The sequence below is a fragment of the Carcharhinus amblyrhynchos genome, chromosome 5, assembly GCF_965287045.1.
Source record: "Carcharhinus amblyrhynchos chromosome 5, sCarAmb.v2.hapA, whole genome shotgun sequence".
In the NCBI taxonomy this organism is placed as follows: domain Eukaryota; kingdom Metazoa; phylum Chordata; class Chondrichthyes; order Carcharhiniformes; family Carcharhinidae; genus Carcharhinus; species Carcharhinus amblyrhynchos.
In genome coordinates this window covers 119,884,316-119,905,689 of record NC_137328.1, presented here as the reverse complement: position 1 = coordinate 119,905,689, position 21,374 = coordinate 119,884,316, and the positions used below count along the sequence as shown (strand labels likewise).

Here is a 21,374-nt window from a genome sequence, read left to right as displayed (position 1 = left end):
CCCGGCTCGGGTCACTGTCTGTGTGGAGTTTGCACATTCTCCTCGTGTCTGCGTGGGTTTTCTCTAGGTGCTCCAGTTTCATCCCACAGTCCAAAGATGTGCGGGTCAGGTTGATTGGCCATGCAAAGAAATTGCCCCTTAGTGTCCAGAGATGCGTAGGTTAGAGGGATTAATGGGTAAAATATGTAGGGATATGGGGGTAGGGCCTGGGTAGGATTGTGTTCGGTGCAGACTCGATGGGCCGAAGGGCCTCTTTCTGAACTGTAGGGTTCTATGATTCTATGCACGATCTCTGCTCCCTCCTACCCGGCTTTGTGTCATCTGCAAATTGGATGCCTGTGGCCAAGTAACAGCGTGGTTTCTTCTACTTTGTGTCCCCTATCCCTTTCCCCCCCCCAATATCACTAAGCTACTCCTTTATCACCCATCTCCTCACCACGGGATCGTGGCTCGAGAGTGTCTCTCATCTTCCCTGTTGAGCCAGAGGGGGAATGAGTATATTGTGTCTCTCAGTTTCGCTGTTGTTAAAATGTAACCCAAAACCTTAAACCATGTTTTGTCTTCACAAGGTAAGTGTTTTGATTTCATTTATTTTTGCCACGTGCATGAGTATATAGTGAAAAGTGTTGTTTAGTGCTTAGCCCTGCTGCCTCACAGCACCAGAGTCCCGGGTTCAATTCCTGGCTTAGGTCACTGTGTGGAGTTTGCATGTTCTCCCCGTGCCTGCGTGAGTTTCCTCCGGATGCTCCAGTTTCCTCCCACCGTCTGAAAGACGTGCTGGTTAGGGTGCATTGACCCGATCAGGTGCCGAAGTGTGGCGACCAGGGGAATTTCACAGTAACTTCCTTGCAGTGTTAATGTAAGCCTTACTTGTGACTAATAAATAAACTTCAACTTTTAAACTTTTTTCTTGCATGCTATACAGACAAAGCATACCGTTTGTAGAGAAGAAAAGGAGAGAGTGCAGAATGTAGTGTTACAGTCATAACTAGGGGGCAGAGAAAGATCACCTTAAAATAAGGTAGGTCCATCCAAAAGTCTGATATCAGGAGAAAAAGCTGCTCTTGAGATAGTTGGTACGCGACCTCAGGCTTTTGTATCTTTTTGCCCGACAGAAGAAAGTGGAAGAGAGAATGCCTGGGGTCCTTAATTATGCCGGTTGCTATTCCAAGGCAGCGGGAGGTGTAGACAGAACCAATGGGTGGGAGGCTGGTTTGTGTGATTGGGCTACATTCACTACCCTTTATAGTTTTTTGCGGTCTTGGGCAGAGCAGGAGCCATACCGAGCTGTGATACAACCAGAAAGAGTGCTCTCTATGGTGCACCTGTAAAAGTTGGTGAGAGTCGTAGCTGACATGCCAAATTTCCTTGGTCTTCTGAGAAAGTAGAGGCGTTGATGGACTTTCTTAACTATAGTGTTGGCATGGGGGGGAACCAGGACAGGTTGTTGGTGATCTGGACACCTAAAAACTTGAAGCTCTCAACCAGTTCTCACATTTTTGCCAGTGGAACTTGTTTTCAAAGGGCAGCCAATGCCAGCTGAGAGCCAAGGCTGTGTGGTCACTGGCAATCTAGTGTAAAAACAGAGAACGTGGGCAGCGTAAAAAAAAAAAAATTCTGTTTCAGGGTGATGAGCTCCTGGCATAACTGGGAGGCGTTAGAGATCCAACTGCTGCTAAGCAGTGCAGAGTTTGCAGAAAGGGAATAGTATTCAGGGTAAATTGGGAGGATTAAATGATAGACAGGATGACAGTGTGAAGCAAAAGAGTGTGGTAATGGGACAAGTGCAGGAATGAAAGAATACATCCAGAGATAATAATTCCATTCATAACTCCTCTCCCCAATCTTCCAGATCGGCTGAAGGATTAGAATCGTAGAATCCCTACAGTGCAGAATGAGGCCATTCAGCCCATTAAGCCTGCACTGACTCTCTGACAAAGCAGTTTTTCCATGCCCACCCCTGTCCTATCCCTGTAACCTTGATGTGGAGATGATGGCGTTGGACTGGGGTAAACACAGTAGGAAGTCTGACAACACCAGGTTTAAGTCCAACCAATTTATTTGATAGTAAACTCACAAGCTTTCGAGGTTAACCTCTTCGTCAGGTGAATGAAGAGTTCTGGCCTCAGCCTTGTATGCTCTGTCTGAGGCCAGAACTCTTCATTCACCTGATGAAGAGGTTAACCTCAAGCTTGTGAGTTTACTATCAAATAAATCAGTTGGACTTAAACCTGGTGTTGTCAGACTTCTTACTATGTCTATCCCTGTAACCCCACACATTTACCCCACTGATCTACACATCTGTGGGCACTATGGGACAATTTAGCATGGCCAATCCACCTAACCTGTACATCTTCAGAGTGTGGGAGGAAACCAGAGTACTCAGAGGTAACCCATGCAGACACAGGGAGAATATGCAGACTCCCTATAGACAATGACCCAAGGTGGGAATTGAACTCGGGTCCCTGGCGCCGTGAGGCGGCAGTGCTGACCACTGTGCCGCCGTGCTGCCCAAATGAACTATTGAACCTGAAATGCTAACCTTGTTTCTCTCTCCATAGATGCTGCCTGACCTGCTGAGTGTTTCCAACATTTTCCTGTTTCTCTTTAATGTCAACAGGTATCTGTTTAGCGATTTACCAATTTCCATAATTATTGCACAACAACAGGTGGAGATCTAACGTCTGTGGTTGGCTCCTAAACATGTCATGTCAAATTTTGGCTTGAAATAAGTGATTCACAGTGTTTCGTCAAAGCAATTACTTGCATTGCTTCTGAGTGTTAAAACATGCTTGAGGGATCAGTACCAGATGTGTGAACGATTTAGCAGTTCGGTCTCATTCCCCTGCTCCCTCCCCATAGCCCCTGTAAATGTTTCTCGTGGAGATCCAATTTCCATTTGAATGTTCATTGAATCAACCACCTTTTGAGAGAGTGCATTTTGGATCATAACTCCCTGCTTTAAAAAAAAAGGTTATCCTTTTCTCATCCCTGTATAAAGCACTGGTGAGGCCAAAACTGGAGTACTGTGTACAGTTCTGGTCACCATTCACCTGATGAAGGAGCAGCGTTCCAAAAGCTCGTGATTCCAGATAAACCTGTTGGACTTTAACCTGGTGTTGTGAGACTTCTCACTTGTCCTGTCAGAGTTTTATAGGTTTCAATGAAATCCCCCTCATTGTACTGCAGGATCTAAAGTGTCTGGAGATCTGGGCTGAGAGATGGCAGGTGGAATTTAACCCGGTCAGATGTGAAGTGATGCGATTTGGAAGGTCTACCGCAGAAGTAAAGTTAACGAACGGCAGATGGAGTTTAATTTAGACAAATGCGCGGTGATGCATTTTGGTAGATTGAACAAGGGCAAGACTTACTCAGTTAATGGTAGGGCACTGGGGAGAGTTACAGAACAAAGAGATCTAGGGGTACATGTTCATAGCTCCTTGAAAGTGGAGTCACAGGCGGACAGAGTGGTGAAGAAGGTATTCGGCATGCTTGGTTTCGTTGGTTAGAACATTGAATACAGGAGTTGGAACATCTTATTGAAATTGCACAAGACGTTGGTAAGGCCACACTTGGAATACTGTGTGCAATTCTGGTCACCCTACTATAGAAAGGACATTATTAAACTAGAAAGAGTGCAGAAAAGATTTACTGGGATGCTACCAGAACTTGATGGATTGAGTTATAAGGAGAGACTGGATAGACTGGGACTTTTTTCTGTGGACCTTGTCTTTTAAAAAGCATTTAGATAATTACATGGGTACAATGGGTATAGAGGGATTTGGGCCAAATACGGGTGCCGGAGGAGGTGATGGAAGCAGATTCTATAACAATGTTCGAGAGGCATCTGGATAGATACATGAATAGGCAGGGAATAGAGGGATATAGACCACATAGAGGCAAGAAAATATTAGATTAGGCATGCATCTGTGTCAGCACAGACCTGGTGGGCTGAAGGGCCTGTTCTTGGGCTGTGATGGTCTTTGTTCTTTAATTGCTCTGGAGAGAGTGCAGAGAAGGTTTTTCAAGAATGTTGCCAGGGTTAGAAAAGTGTAACTAGGGAGAGAGAGTGGATAAGTTACAGTTATTTTCTTTGGAGCAAAAAAGGCTGAGGGGTGACTTGATTGAAGTACACAAAATTATGAGGGGAAGAGATAGTGGACAGGATAAAATTATTTCCCTTGGCGGAGAATTCTAGAACCAGGGGATGTAGATTTAAGATAAGTGGCAGGAGATGAAGAGGGGACATGAGGAAGAACGTTGTTATGCAGAGGGTGGTGGGTGTCTGGAATTCGCTACCTGGGTTTGTGGTGGAGGCAGAGATCCTAAGTTCATTTTTGAGAAGTACCTGGATCTGCACCTTAAGTGCTTTAAGCTACAGGGCTATGGGCTGGGTGCAGGAAGGTGGGAATAGAAAGGACACCTGGGTGTCGTCAAGACGGGCTGAATGGCCTCCTTCTGTGCTGTAATTTTTCTTTGGTTCTAAGGTTTGTTTGTTAACCAATTATCAGCACCGACAGTTACACCCCATCTATCTTCTAATGTCTCATGAATTTGAACACCTGTGTTACATCTCCCCTGAACCTTCAGAGCTCTGAGGAAATCAGTGCCATCTTCTCCTGTCTCTTCACGTAACTGGAGTCCCTCCTCTCTGGTACCATTCCAGTAAATCTCCTCTGCACACTCTCCCAGGTCCTGCCCTCCTCTTGTTCAGAATTCAACACCATTCCAGCTAAGTTATTACATCAGAGCCAGGGTTTTCTCTACCTTGGAGCTGTCTGTTTATAATCCCATCCTTTCCCCTTTCCCTAGCATCTATAGTATATGGAGAGGTGGTGACAGGGTGGAGATAGCACTGGACTAGTAGTCCAGAGGATACTCTAGGTTCATATCCCATCATTGCAGCTAGTGGAATTTAAATTCAGTTAATAAATCTGGAATTGAAAGAGGGTCTCAGTAATGGTGATCATGAAGCCTTTGTCGATTGTTGTAAAAAGCCAATCATTGAATCCCTACAGTGCAGAAGGAGGCCATTCAGCCCATTGGGTCTGTACTGACGACAATCGCAGTCAGGCCTATGTATTTTCCCTAGCTAGCCCCTCTGACAATTTGGGGCAATTTAGCATGGCCAGTCAACCTACTTGTGACTTGCTAATAGATAAACTTAAACTGTGCCTCCTAGTTCTAGTTTTAAAAATAAGGGGTCACCTAGTTGAGGCAGAGAGGAGAAGAGTTATTTTCTCTGAGGGTCTTGAATGTTTGGAACTCTGTTCCCCAGAGAGCACTGGAGGCAGAGTGTAATAATACATTTTCACAAGCTTCGTTTGTGAACAAAAAGAGCATTTATTAATAAGAAAACAGCAGCCTCATGGCTACACCTAACTTCCTACTTGTCTTCTGCCCAAGAGGGTTCCACTCTTGAGTTCCCATTAGTTCCCCAAGCCAGGTGACCCTTACTCTGCTGTGTCGCCCTTACAGGGTCAATAAATATTTTCAAGGAAGAGACGGATAAATTCTTGACTAACAAAGGAATGGAAGGTTATTGGAGATTGGCAGCACATGGAGTTGAGATGAGCCATGACCTTATTGAACGCAGGAGCAGACTAAAGGGGCCCACTGGCTATTCCTGCTCCTAATTCAATGTACTTTAGAGCCAGTTAACATTGTTAGTCACTGTTGATTGCTGGAAATGCAACAGCCAATTGCAGCAGGACCTAGAGCAAATAGAGAGTGGAGCTAAGGAATGGGCTGAAGTACCCCCTTAGTGCGATTGTTAAACTATTTGGAAACACGGTGGCACGGTGGTTAGCACCGCTGCCTCACAGCGCCACAGGCCCCGGTTCGATTTCGCCTTGAGCGACTGTGTGGAATTTGCATGTTCTCCCGATGCTCCGGTTTCCTCCCACTCTCCAAAGATAAGTTTAAGTATGATTATTAGTGTCACAAGTCGGTTTACATTAACACTGCAATGAAGCTACTGTGAAAACCCCTCAGTCTCCACACTCCGGCGCCTGTTTGGGTACACGGAGGGAGAATTTAGCACGGCCAATGCACCTAACCAGCGCATCTTTCAGACTGTGGGAGGAAACCGGAGCACCCGGAGGAAACCCACGCGGACACGGGGGGAATGTGCAAACTCCACACACACAAAACGACCCGAGGCCGGGAATCGAACCCCGGTCCCTGGCACTGCAAAGCGGCAGTGTTCACCACTGTGCCACCGTGCCTCCTTAAATCTGGTTCACTAATACCCTTTAGGGAAGGAAATCTGCCAATCATAACTCATAGAATCATAGTGTAGTGCAGAAGGAGAACATTCAGCCCATCAAGTCTGGTCTGACCACACGACTTAAAAAAAAGACGCAGATTAACTGGTTGTTCTTCTTGCATGTTGCTTGCCCCACCCTGCTGTGCCTGGTAAGCCATGGTGATTACACGTTGGTTGCCACACCCGGAGGGTGTGAGATGGAGTGCACTGCGTCAATTGCAAATTCATCTCTTCCTGCTCTGGTGGTGAACATGCCTTGTTTCCTCTCGGCTGTTCTCCAGTGTGGTCCTGCTTCAATCAAGAGCCTGTTGTGAGTGGAGTTGTGGAATGACCACCACCACCACCACAGCTCCCGCCCCCCCGCTTCCTGGCAACTCGCTGTGCTACCCCCGACACTATTAATCAGTTCACATCCTTGTAACGCTACAAGCTTGAAAGAGGCATCTTCTGGAAATGTACCTGAAGAGCTAATTTAATAAAATGAACCATTCCTTTTCAAATTTAGTCACGTGTTTCTTTACTGAGGTTACATGATAGTCGTTGGGTTCTTTTGAAGATATTACAGGTTTGATATGGTCTCTGAAAAGAGATTTGAAACACAGCGAGGTGTTAGTAGCGGTTCACAGAAGGTTCACTTGACTGATTCCATGGATGAGAAAAGGTTGGACAGGTTAGGCCTGTATCCTTTGGAGTTTGGAAGAATGAGAAGTGATCTTGTTGAAATGTACAAGATCCTAAGGATGCTGAATGGACGTTCTCCTTTGCGGAAGAGCGGGCACAGTGGTTAGCACAGCTGCCTCTCGGTACCAGGGAGTGGGTTTGATACCTGGCTTGGGTCAATGACTATTCAGAGGGTGCACGTCCTTCCCGTGTCTGCGCGGGTTTCCTCCCATAGTCTGAAAAATGTGCTGGTTTGGTGCAACAGCCATGCTAAAAAGTTCTCCCTCAGTGTACCTGAACAGGCGCCGGAGTGTGACGGCTAGGGGATATTCACAGTAACTTCATTGCAGTGTTAATGTAAGCTTACTTGTGACTTGCTAATAAACAAACTTAAACTGCGCCTCCTAGTTCTAGTTTTAAAAATAAGGGGTCACCTAGTTAAGGCAGAGAGGAGAACAGTTATTTTCTCTGAGGGTCTTGAATGTTTGGAACTCTGTTCCCCAGACAGCAGTGGAGGCAGAGTGTAATAGTACATTTTCACGTGCTTCATTTGTTAACAAAAAGAGCATTTATTAATAAGAAAACAGCGGCCTCATGGCTACACCGAACTTCCTACTTGTTTTCTGCCCAAGAGAGTTTCACTCTTGAGTTCCCATTAGTTCCCCAAGCCAGGTGACCCTTACTCTGCTGTGTCGCCCTTACAGGGTCAATAAATATTTTCAAGGAAGAGACGGATAAATTCTTGACTAACAAAGGAATGGAAGGTTATTGGAGATTGGCAGCACGTGGAGTTGAGATGAGCCATGACCTTATTGAACGCAGGAGCAGACTAAAGGGGCCCACTGGCTATTCCTGCTCCTAATTCAATGTACTTTAGAGCCAGTTAAACATTGTTAGTCACTGATTGCTGGAAACGCGAAAGCCGATTGCAGCAGGACCTAGAGCAAATAGAGAGTGGAGCTAAGGAATGGGCTGAAGTATCCCCTTAGTGCGATTATTAAATTATTTGGAAAAACGGTGGCACGGTGGTTAGCACCGCTGCCTCACAGCGCCATGGGCCCGGGTTCGATTCCGCCTTGAGCGACTGTGTGGAATTTGCATGTTCTCCCTGTGTCTGCGTGGGTTTCCTCTGGCTGCTCCGGTTTCCTCCCACACTCCAAAGATAAGTTTAAGTGTAATTATTACTGTCACGAGTAGGCTTACGTTAACAGCGCAATGAAGTTACTGTGAAATTTCCCTAGTCGCCACACTCTGGCGCTTGTTCAGGTACACTGAGGGAGAATTTAGCACGGCCGATGTACCTAATCAGTACATCTTTCAGACTGTGGGAGGAAACTGGAGCGCCTGGAGGAAACCCACACAGACATGGGAAGAATGTACAAACTCCACACAGACAGTGACCCAATGCTGGAATTGAACCTGGGTCCCTGGTGCTGTGAGGCTACAATGTTAATCACTGTGCTACCTTGATGTGCAGTTTAGGTGTATTGGCCATGCTCAGTTGCCCCTTGGTGTTCCAAGATGTATAGGTTAAGGCGATTAGCCATGCTAAATGTTTGGGGTTATGGGATAGGGTTGGGGTTGGCGGGGGTGCAGAATGGGCTTGGGTAAGATGCTCTGTCAGAGAGTCGGTGCAGACTCGATGGGCCGATAGCCTCCTCCCGCACTGCAGGCATTGTACTGTCTTGTGTGTAGCAAAGGTCCACGAGCAAACGTGATAATGACAAAGTAATCTTTGATTTTGGCCACTTGAGGGACAAATATCGGGCAGGGCTGTGGGGTTCACTGCCCTCCTTTGAAACAGTGGGGTGGGATTTTATGGCCTTGTTCATCCCCAAAACCATAAAATCCCGCCCGAGGCCAACGGACCTTTCCATGTTCCTCCCATCGTCTGCTCCGATTCCCGTGGTGGGCAGAGCGGTAGAATTCCAGCCAGTGCCTCAGGATCTTTTGCATGGTGCTCAGTCTAACCTCTCACGGCTGCACCTGTGACAGTGCGGGGCTCCTTCAGCACTGCACCAGGGATGCCGGCAGAGACCCTCCGTTTGGAATGGGGGCAACCAACTGACACAGGGTAGAGAGAGCCAGACACTGAGACGCGGCTGATCTGAAATCAGAGAAATTAAAGAGACAGTCTAGGTTTCCTGGATCTTCCGTTCCCCAAAAAAGATAAACGATGGGTTAATGTTTTGAGCAGGTGAAGGGCTTCCATCTGAAAATAATTTCTCTTTCCCGATGATGGTGGGTGTGCGCAGATTGCTAATTTTATCACAAAGAACATGGGCTGTGACACAAAACCACAAGAGATGAAACTGCTTGTTAAAGAGGCAAATCAAATTCAAAACATTGAAGCAAATGTATCATTTCAGATGACCTGACATATTTCGAAGCTGCAGGTTTGATGTATGAGGAAAAATAACTATCATCAATATGGAACTGTAAATGGGTATGGAGTAAATTTAATGACACCATTAAAGTACAGGTGTCAGCTCTCTGCCTCTGAGTCAGAACGTTGTCTATTACAACTGTGAGCTAACCAGAGAGCACAAAATCAGTCAGAGGCACCACTGCAGTGCTGAGGGAACGCTGAACTGTTGGCTCTCATGCCCTTTTGCTCTCGGTCTCACTTGCTCGCTCTCTTTCTCTATCTTTCTTTTGCTCTCTTTCTTTCTCCACCTCTCTTTTGCTCTCTCTATTTCTCTTTCTCTCTTTTGCTCTCTCTATTTCTCTTTCTCTCTTTTGCTCGCTCGCTCTTTCTCTCTTTTGCTCGCTCGCTCTTTCTCTCTTTTGCTCGCTCGCTCTTTCTCTCTTTTGCTCGCTCGCTCTTTTGCTCGCTCGCTCTCTCTTTTGCTCGCTCTCTCACTCTTGCGCTGTCTCTCACGTGTCCATGCCTGCGCTCTCTCGCGCTCTCTCACGCTGTCTCACTCTCTGTTACCTTTCCCAAAACTACAGATGATCTGATCTTTATCGTTTTGTTGTTTGTGGGGCCTCGCTGTGCGTGGATGAACTCAGTAAGAAGTCTGACAACACCAGGTTTAAGTCCAACCGATCCAATCGGTTGGACTTGAAACCTGGTGTTGTAAATCTCCTTACTGTGTTTACCCCAATCCAACGCCGGCATCTCCACGTCATGTGGATGAACTGCCATTTTTCTGATAAAATCCTTTCAGGGTGAAGAATGAGCAGGTCCAGATTGAAGGTGATTTGCAAAAGAAGCATACGTTGCTGGGGTCTGGAATACTGTGCCTGGAAGTGCAGTGGGTGAAGGTTCAATCGAGGCATTCAAGAGGGCAGTAGATCATGAATTGAATAGAAGCAGTGAGCAGAGGTACGGGAAATAGGCGAGAGAATGGCACTGAGCCATGATGCTCATTTGGAGAGACAGTGCTTATGGGATGGGCCGAATGGCCTGTTTCTGCTCTGTGAAGCTTTGAGATGGTCTGAGGTCATGAAAGGCACTATATAAACGCACGCCTGCCTACCTATCGCTTTTTCTTCTGTTAGAACCTATTTTAACTACCATTGAAAATGAAATACTAAAGTCCACAAGAAAGCCTGATCTCACGTATATCCACCGCAGGAGCGACGTGGGACTCAGATTTCCCAGCCAATGGGACCAAACTTGACCGATGGGCCACGGGGGTAGGGGAAACCGAGATTTGGTGGGTTGCAGGTAGGACCAGAAATAAGATTCAGAAATAATTTCCAACCAGAAATAATTTCAGATTCTCACTGGTGATGGAGTCAATAATTCCTGATGCTCTCCCTTCCTTAAGATTGCAAGAACACCGATGTAATTCCACACTTCTGGAAAGTCCCTTGTGGCTCTTACATTTAGATGACCACAAAAACCTTGCAGGAATATGGATGTGAAGCCTGTTAGGATACAGTGTATATTCTTTACAACTACCTTATGTCTGGCACTATCATCCATCAGTGGTGCAGACACTTTGGGGAATCAATCCAGTTGGACATTGATGCCCAGTGCTCTCACTCTGAGGTCCTCTTGATGCTGCCAATGGGAATGATAATCATAATCAGTTTCATCCTGGATAAAGGGAAATTGGAGGTGACCGAACCTTAACATCGCCTTGAGCACAATCCCACCTTCATGGCAATAGGGTGAAGCATCCACAAAAAAGGGTATTATTGGAAGACTGTTAATCCAGAAACTCAGCTAATGTTCTGGGCTCCCGAGTTTGAATCCCACCACAGTAGATGGTGAAATTTGAATTCAATAAAATTACCTGGAATTAAGAATCTATCCATGACCACGAAACCATTATCAATTGTCGGGAAAAACCTATTTTCCTTTAGGGAAGGAAATCTACTGTCCTTACCCGGTCTGGTCCACGTGTGACTCCTGAGACACCACAATGTGGTTGACTCGCAACTGCCCATTGGGCAGCTCAGGATGGGCAATAAATGCTGGCCAGCCAGCAACACCCATGTCCCATGGATGAATAAAGAAAAAGCCATATTGAAAGCCCAGATCCTGTATATTAAGGCGCCAGACTAGACTCCAACACTCTTTCTATTTTGGCATTAGTATGAGGATAGGTTGTTTCACTCCAGGAATAAATCCATTGACAAATTAGGGATCTTTTATAGTAAAGCAAATTTTATTTACTAATACTGTTTAAATATAACTCTAACAAATGAAGCAGCTTAACTGTTAACAGTTCAACGATATTTAAAAATGAGAAGGAAACAACTTTATTTTCTAATTTATCAGTGTTTCCATTCTAAGCAAGCAACATTCACCTTACAGATTTAAATGCCACATTGAATACAGTTAGCAACCATAAATATACTTGCTATAATAAGTGTAGACAGTCTTGAAGCCTTCAGAGAGAAGCAGGCTGCTTTGTCCTGGATGGTGTTGAGCTCCTTGAGTGTTGGTGGAGCTGCACCCATCCAGGCAAGTGGAGAGTATTCCATCACGCTCCTGACTTGTGTTGGTGATGAACAGAGTTTTGGGCGTCAGGAGGTGAGTTGCTCATTGCTTTGATATGAGGGACAGTCACTCTGACTTCACCCCTTGAGTTCAGCTCTTTTGTCCATCTTTGGACCAAATCTGTAGTGAGGTCAGGAGCTGAGTGGCCCTGCCAGAACGCATACTGAGCGTCAGTGAGCAGGTTATTGCTGAGTAAGTGTCACTTGATAATGCTATTGGTGACTCCTTCCATCACTTTACAGATGACCGAGTATAAACTGATGGGGCAGTAACTGAATAGGGCCAGATGGTGCATTTTCCACAGACTTAGAATCGTAGACTCCCTCCAGTGCAGAAAGAGGCCATTCGATCCATTGAGTCTACACTGACCACAATCCCGTCCAGGTCCTAGCCCACAACCGCACACATTTACCCTGCCAGTCCCCTGACACTAAGGATCAATTTAGCGTGGCCAATCATCCCAAGCGGCACATCTTTGGACTGTGGGAGGAAACCGGAGCACCTGGAGAAAACCCAGGCAAACACGGGGGGAATGAGCAAACTCCACACAGACAGTGACCTGAGGCCAGAATTGAACCCGGGTCCCTGGCGCTGTGAGGCAGCGATGCTAACCACTGTGACACCATGCTTCTCCACCCCCCCTGCCCCCTTCCACTGTGCTACCACCCCCCCCAGTATGCCACTGTGCAGACCCTTGTGGCATCTGCAACTGCTTCCTACTTTATTGAGTTGCTCAGAACTTCTCAAGTACCCCATTTAGAGACGGATGCATCTACATTTGGGTCTTAGCCTTCCCTCCGAGTCTGTACGTTATGGGTTCAAATCCCACTGTAGTCTTGAGTACGGAGTTTAGGCTGACACTCCAGTGCAGTGCTGGGGGACTACTGCACTGACAGAGGAACGATCTTTCCACCAAGAACCTACCACGTGAATGGAAAAGATCCTATGGCAATATATTCAGGAAGAACAAAGAGGTTCATCCCCGATGCCCTGTTCAATATTCATCCCCCAATTGACCATTACTGTAATAGGTGACCTGTTCATTAATTTTATTGCAGTTTGTGAGAGCCTGTGTACTAATCGACTGCCATTATTCCTGGATTAGAACGGTAGCTATAATTCAGGAGTACTTAATTGGCTGTAAAGTGCTTTGAGGTTGTTACAATAATGCAACTTTACTACTTCCCATCCAATCCATTAATTATTGAATTCTCATTAATTTGCACCAACTGATCTGCAAATATCAGAGATCTTGGTGTCCTGCGTTAAGATTGTCTACCAACAGTGCCAAGGAAGGCCATTTCCAAACCACCGACATGACAATGAAAGCATCTCAGCTTTAAAAATCCCTCCATGGCCTCACCCCTCCCTCTTTCTATAATCTCCTCCCATCCCTACAACCCTCCCTACCTCTGCGACATCCCCCAGCCCATACAACCTCCCTATCTCTGTGACCCCCTCCATCCCGTACATCCCTCCCTATCTCTGCTATCTCCTCTAGCCTTTACAACCATCCCTATCTCTGTAATCTCCTCCAGTCCCTGCAACCTTCCCTGTTCCTCCAGCCCCTACAATGCTCTGCAGTCTTTGACCTCATCCACATCACCTGTTTTCTTTGCCTCGCCATTAGCCCCTAAACACCAAGATACCTTTCCATCTCCCCACCTCTCTCTCCCTCTCTGTAACACATTGATTAGAACCTGTCTCTTTGACCAAGCATCTGGCCACCTGTCTTAGTGCCTCCCCTTTGGTTTGGTGTTAGTTTTTGATCTGACTATGCTCCTGTGATGTGCCTTGCGATGTTTTTTGCTGTGTTTTAGTAAGTCCAAGGTGTTCTATAAATATAAGGTACTGCTGTAATGGAAACAGAACAAACCAACAATAAGGAAATAGAAATAGAACCCAGAGTGCTGTATGGTCCAAGGGATTAGTTGAATTTGTCTGTATAAATGTGACCAAATGAAGGTGTTAGGCTGTCTGGTGAACATCATTGTGAATTGTTATTAGCTTAGTTTACAGGAAGCATTATTTTTGGAAAGTGGGCTACACTGGCAGTAGAGTGAAACTCTTGGCATAGGAGCAGATACATCTGTCTCAATTGCTAGCATTGCCTTTGAGTCACAGGGTTGTGGGTTCAAGTCCTATTCCAGAGCTGTGAGCAAAAACTCTAGGCTGACACTTCAGTGCAGGGTGGCACAGTGGTTAGCACTGTTGCCTACCAGCGCCAGGGACCCGGGTTCAATTCCGGCCTCCGGTCAATGTCTGTGTGGAGTTTGCACATTCTCCCCGTGTCTGCGTGGGTTTCCTCCGGGTGCTCCGGTTTCCTCCCGCACTCCAAAGATGTGCGGGTTAGGTTGGTTGGCCGTGCTAAATTGACCCTAGTGTCAGGGGGATTAGCAGGGTAAATATGTGGGGTTACAGAATCGGGCCTGGGTGGGATTGTGGTCGGTGCAGGCTCGATGGGCCAAATGGCCTCCTTCTGCACTGTAGGGATTGTACGGGCTACAGGAATGCTGCACTGCCCAAAACATTGGGCGTGATCTTACCGGCTCACTGCATCGGTCGATTGGTGCAGTGAGCCGGTAAAATTGCATGTGGAATGAGCAATCTGGCTCGAGCCCGTATTCCACCCACATGCAGGGTTACCAGAAGGACGTGAAGCTGATTTGCATATTAATGATATGCTTAGCAGGATTGGTGGGGGCGGGGGGCTGGGTTGATCGGCAGAATGGGAGAGACCAGCATGGGGGAGAAGGGGGGGCATACAGGATGGGATGTGGAGGGGGTCATGAGGGGGATGCATTGGGAGGGTGCAGGTACCCTAGTGCTAGCGAACCATGTTGCCATGAGGGGGGCTTACACTGCTGCTACTGATTGGGGGGGGTGCGGGGTGGTCCATGTTTCGGGCGGGGGGTGAGTGGTGTGTGGCTGGCTAGAGGTCTCCATTGGGGTGCCTGCGTAATGGTGCCCTGAGCAGACTGCAGCCGGCTTCACCGTTGAGCTAAGGCTCTACATTTCCAATCCCCACCCTCCCGCCACCAACTGATGAGAATTGCACTTCTTCCCAAAAAAAGTCACACAATTGCCTTTTCAAATTCACCCAAAAAATAGGTCTGAAAGTTTCCTGTTTGTTTGATTTGATTTGATTTATTATTGTCATATGTATTAGCATACAGTGAAAAGCATTGTTTCTCTCGCGCCATACAGACAAAGCATACCGTTCATAGAGAAAAATACAAGACAGTACAGAATATAGTGTTAGTCATAGCTAGAGAAACAGCAACTTAATGCGAGGTAGGTCCATTCAAAAGTCTGACGGCAGCAGGGAAGAAGTTGTTCTTGAGTTGGTTGGTACGTGACCTCAGACTTTTGTATCTTTTTCCCAACGGAAGAGGATGGAAGAGAGAATGTCTGGTGTGCGTGAGGTGCATCATTATGCTGGCTGCTTTGTCAAGCCAGCAGGAAGTGTAGACAGAATCAATGGAAGGGATGCTGGTTTGTGTGATGGATTGGCTACATTCACAACCTTTTGTAGTTCCTTGTGGTTTTGGGCAGAGCAGGAGCCATACCAAGCTGTGATACAACCAGAAAAAATGTTTCTATGGTGCATCTGTAAAAGTTGGTGAGATTCGTAGCTGACATGCCAAATTTCCTTAGCTTCCTGAGAAAGTAGAGGTGTTGGTTCTTAACTATAATAAGAACATAAGAACATAAGAAATAGGAGCAGGAGTAGGCCATCTAGCCCTTCGAGCCTGCCCCGCCATTCAATAAGATCATGGCTGATCTGTTGTGGCTCAGTTCCACTTTCCCGCCCTCTCCCCATAACCCTTAATGGATAACATTGGAATAGTTTAGGTTAGAGGGTCATTAGATTGGTTCCACTGGTCAGCGCAACGTCGAGGGCCGAAGGGCCTGTACTGCGCTGTAATGTTCTATAATGGAATGGAGGAATCAAGACAGGTTGTTGGTGATCTGAACACTTAAAAATGTGAAGCTCTCGACCATTTCTACTTCATCCCATTTATGATCTCATTCAGCACTTAGAATTTTTTTTGTGAGATCAGGCCTATTACTTTTCGGTTGAGACTTTAACCCGAGAGAGACCCTGTGGGTTTATGTAAAAGATCCCACATCACTGGTTAAAAGGGAAAGAGAAGACAAGAGTGTGTTCCAATGACCTGGTCATTCTGGCATTGATGCTTGTGACATCTCAGTAGTCTCAAATTGACTGCCATGCTTCCTTAAGTGCCGCAGTGATTACAGACACACAAGTGATGAAGCACGGTGCTTTGTGTGGTAACCAGGATGTAAAGAGCATTTTATAAATGGAAGGGACCTTCCCCAAGACCATCAACATTTTTTGTAATAACCCAGCAGTTTAGATTTTATAAAGTTCATTTGTCTGATGTGGGTATCGCTGCCTAGGCCAGTATTTAGTGCCCATTCCTAATTGCCCTTGCAATGCTGCCTTCTTGAACCATTGGAGTCCACGTGGTGTGGGTACACCCACTATGTGCTGTTAGCATTTATTCATTAGTGCCGCAAGTAGGCTTATATTAACACTGCAGTGAAGTTACTGTGAAAATACCCTAGTCGCCATACTCCGGCGCTTGTTCGGGTACACTGAGGGAGAATTTAGCATGGCCAATGCACCTAACCAGCACGACTTTTTGGACTGTGGGAAGAAACCAGAGCACCCGGAGGAAACACGCGCAGACACAGGGAGAATGAAAATTCTTGGCTGACAGATAGTTACCCAAGCCGGGAATTGAACCTGAGTTCCTGGAGCTGTGAGGCAGCTGTGGTAAGCACTGTGCCATTGTGCCGCCACCCTCCCAGAGTGGGAGTTTGAGGATATTGATCCAGCAACTGCAAGGGATGGCGACATTTTTCCAAGTCAGAATAGTGTGTGCGGCTTGGAGTGTAACTTGGAGAGTGTGGCGGTGTTCTCATGTATCTGCTGCCTTAACCTTCTCAATGGTAGCGATTGTGGGTTTGGAAGGTGGTGAGTTGGCGAGATGGTCAGGTCATTGAACTTAACTTTACATCTTGACGTGGGATATTTGAACTTATGAACTCTGGGGCTTGTGGAAAGTGGGGATCAAGGAGAAAAGTAGAGATCAAAGAGCAGCTGTGCTCCTTACTGAACAACAGAGAAGGCTTGAGGGGCTGTGTAACCTACTGCTGTGTGTTACGATTGCTTGTTGAGTATCATAACTACCAAGTATAACAGTGTACTGTAACTTTCGAATGAAGGATACAGCGGTACACTATCTTGGTGTAATTCATTGCAGGACTTGGGGCAAGCTTTGAACAAAGAAAATTGTAGCAGAGGAACGGGCCCTTCGGCCCTCCAAGCCTGCACCTCCCATGCTGCCTGTCTGAACTACAATCCCTACCCTTCCGGGAACCATATCCCTCTATTCCCATCCTGTTCATGTATTTGTCAAGACGCCCCTTAAAACTCACTACCGTATCTGCTTCCACTACCTTCCCCAGCAGCGAGCTCCAGGTACCCTACAACCCTCTGTGTAAAAAAAAACAAACTTGCCTTGTCTATCTCCTTTACACCTTGCCCCTCGCACCTTAAACCTGTGCCCCAGAGTAATTGACACTAAAGGACACTGAAAATTATTTCAAAGCTTTATGTCCTGCGGTGTCACGACAAACTTGCTACTCAGTCTAATGCGCTGTTATAATTTAGGTACTTGGACACCAGGCAATTTTTGATTTAATATTGTTAACTGAAAATAAAGATCGCTTGTATTGGTGGGTGTATTTTAAAACTGAGACACAATTGGTTGATGAAGAGTGACGGTGCAGTGATTTTTGTTTTGAGAGAATGTGGGACGGAATATTATGGCTTTTCCCGCCGGATTTTCCCAACCTGCCGCAGTGAACGGAGATTTGGTTGGGCTCCAAACTCTCCGACCTCACTGCAGTGGGAGCGTGGCGTGAATGGTCAGTAAGATCGTGCCTCTGAGGTCTGACACAGGTTGTTTCGAGGCCTCTTTTGTTTAAGGTACAAATGATCTGCAGCCAGGAATCACTATGTCAGTGGCTAACTTAAGCTTCTTTAAAGTTTTAAAGTTATAGTTTATTTATTAGTGTCACAAGTAAGCTTACGTTAACGCTGCAATGAAGTTACTGTGAAAATCCCCTAGTCGCTACACTCCAGCACCTATTTGGGTACACTGAAGGAGAATTTAGCATGGCCGATGCATCTAACCACCACGTCTCTCAGACTGTGGGAGAAAGCCGGAGCACCCGGAGGAAGCCCACACAGACATGGGGAGAATGTGCACACTCTGCACAGACAGTGACCCAAGCCGAGAATTGAACCCGGGTCCCTGCCACTGTGAGGCAGTAGTGTTAATCGCTGTGCCACCATGCCACCCCAGATGATGCTTTGCAGATGGCACAAAGCTGGCAGACTCCAAATCTCAAGAGGATTTGAACATACCTGTAAATTGGACTACCAATACTCCAAATAGGGGCTTTGAGTTGAGCAACAAATTTTTAAAAAATCTTTTGTGGGATATGGGCATCACACACCCCTTAATTCTCTTGGGAGTCAACCACATTGCTGTGGATCTGGAGTCACATGTAGGCCAGACCAGGAAAGATGGCAGATTTCCTTCCCTGAAGGACATTAGTGAACCAGATGGGTTTTTACAACAATCAATAATTAAGTTTCACGAATTCCCCTAGGTTTTATTAATTGAATATATATTCCACCAGCTAACTTGATAGGATTCGAACCCATTTACCTGTAGCATTCGCCTGGATGTCTGGTCTGCTAGTTGGGGCAGCACGGTGTTTAGCACTGCTGCCTCACAGTGCCAAGGACCCGGGTTCGATTCCCGGCTCGGGTCACTGTCTGTGTGGAGTTTGCACATCTTCCCCGTGTCTGCGTGGGTTTCCTCCGGGTGCTCCGGTTTCCTCCCACAGCCCAAAGATGTGCGGGTTGGGTGAAATGGCTGTGCTAAATTGCCCCTTGATATCCCCGGGGACTAACTAGGGTAAATGCCTGAGGTTGTGGGGATAGGGTTTGGGTGGGATTGTGGTCGGTGCAGACTTGATGGGCCGAATGACCTCCTCATGCCCCGTAGGACTCTGAGAGTAGTGACATTACCGCTTCATCTACCCTTGTAGAAATGACAAACGTTTGGGAGGGGAGAGATTATTGGGAAAAGAAACCTTAAAGAGTGGTTTGAGGTAGCGTTTTTTTTTGATAATTGTTTTCCTGCTTGATTGATTTTAAAAAAGGTTTTTCTCTATTGTTCCACCAGAACATAGTTGGATTTCGGACAGTGGACTGTTAAACATCACCACGGTTTCGTTTGGTGACCGAGGCAAGTATACATGTGTTGCCTCAAACCTACACGGCAGTGTCAATTACACGGTGACTCTCCGAGTCATCTTCACCTCGGGGGATATGGGGGTGTACTACATGATAGTTTGCCTTGTTGCCTTTACCATCGTAATGGTCCTCAACATCACCCGGCTCTGCATGATGAGCAGCCACCTCAAGAAGACGGAGAAAGCCATCAATGAGTTCTTCAGGACGGAGGGGGCGGAGAAGCTGCAGAAGGCCTTCGAGATCGCCAAGCGCATCCCCATCATCACCTCGGCCAAGACGCTGGAGCTGGCCAAGGTCACCCAGTTCAAGACGATGGAGTTCGCCCGGTACATCGAGGAGCTGGCCAGAAGCGTCCCCCTCCCGCCCCTCATCATGAACTGCAAGATGTTTGTGGAGGAGATGATGGAGGTGGTGGGCATGGAGGAGCCGAGCCACATCTACGTGGGGGCCGGGCCGGCGAACCAGGAGCCCCGCGACGAGGTGTACTCCATACCCAACTCCTTGAAGCGCACCAACTCCTCGGCGGGCGACTCCGACGAGTCGTCCTTGCACGAGCAGCCCCAGCACATAGCCATCCAGGTGTCGGTGCACCCCCTGAGCAGCGAGGAGAGCCTGGAGAGCCGGTGCCCGCGGGCCGCCGAGCACCCGCCCGAGCAGGAGGCGGCGGCGGGGGCGGCGGGCGAAGGCGGGCCGGTGACCGCGGGGGAGGCCAGCGCGGCTGTGCCGGCGGGGACTGAGAAGGCCGACCGTGCCGCGGCAGCCTTGACTGGGAGAACCTCCCGGGTTATTTACGAGAGCCACGTGTGAGTGGCACGAAACCCCGGTGGCCCTCCCCAATGCCCTTTGACCTTGGGGGGGGGTGGGTGGTGGGGGTGGGGGGGGGGGGTGTGGTTACCGCGTGATGCCACCTCAACAATAAAAAGCCTTAACCAGAAGAGGATCGTTGCAGAATAGGAGGAAGTGTAAAAATGCATGAATTTTGTTTTAAATTGTGATCGCTCTGGGTTATCACTAATGTCATGCCGAGGAGGTGACTAACGTGTTCAACGTGGGAGGGGGGGGCGGGGGGGGAAGGACACCAACTCAAAAGCTTTTTTTCCACCCCCCCCCCCCAACTTAAACACCGAGTAAACCCCCCCCCCCACTCCAAATCTCTGCTCAGCCCGAGGCACTTTTAGGTAAACGTCACTGTCCGTTGAACTATTTATTCTGGCGGTTTTAGCTCACTTGCCCCACTCTCGGTCAGTCGGTCAGGTACGTTTTTTAGCTGTTGCTCGCAAGCTTCAAGTTGGTGGGGGGTGGGGGGGTGGGGGGTGGGAGCGGGGGGAGCCCTGTAATCTTCCGAGTCGAGCTCCAAACACAATAAATATTCCTGCAGAAGAGTCTCATTTCTGTGATTGTAGAGGGATAGGCGCAGCGGGGGGGGAGGGGGTGGGGTGGGGGGGGGGGGGGTGGGGGCTGGAATTCACTCTGAAAGTTTACTGGCAAGGCACAGTAAATGGTTGAGGGAAATAGGTTAGCGTTTGGAATGCAGATCGCTGTTCAGAGCGAGGAAGATGAGGATCCCTTTATGTGGCAAAAGGAGGGGGAAAAAGAACTTAATATAAAAATATATATTAAAATCTTTATATTAGCACCTTTCACTCACCTCAGGGCCTCTGAAAGCACTTTACGACGAGGTACTTGTCAAAGTGTAGCTACCATTGTAATGTGGAAAACACAGCAGCTTATTTCCGCACCACAAGCTCTCCTTAGCGAATGTCATAGACTCATAGAACCCCTACAGTGCAGGAAGAGGCCCTTCGGCCCATCGAGTCTGCACCGAACACAATCCCACCCAGGCCCTACATACCATACCCACTAATCCATCTAACCTACACAACCCTGGATACTGAGGGGCAAATTCTTAGCATAGCCAATCAACCTAACCCTGCACATCTTTGGACTGTGGGAGGAAACCGGAGTACCCGGAGGAAACCCACGCAGACACAAGGAGAATGTGCAAACTCCACACAGACAGTGATCCAAGGCGGGAATCGAACGCAGGACCCTAGAGCTGTGAAGCAGCAGTGCTAACCACAGTGCTGCCGTTCCGCCTGTCTGATTGAGTCACCTTGATTCCGGGA

The 21,374-nt window shown here is 47.4% G+C and overlaps 1 protein-coding gene across 2 annotated transcripts in view; it reads left to right on the top strand.

The window, feature by feature from the left end:
• mfap3l (microfibril associated protein 3 like) overlaps positions 1–20,100 on the top strand; it is a 35,436-nt gene extending 15,336 nt beyond the window's left edge. For both annotated transcript variants that reach the window (XM_080189756.1, XM_080189757.1), the window contains exon 3: positions 19,178–20,100. In XM_080189756.1, coding sequence (XP_080045882.1) covers positions 19,178–20,055 — 878 coding nt within the window. In that variant the 3' untranslated portion in view covers positions 20,056–20,100. The remainder of the gene's footprint in view (positions 1–19,177) is intronic.
• Positions 20,101–21,374: the final 1,274 nt, after the last annotated feature.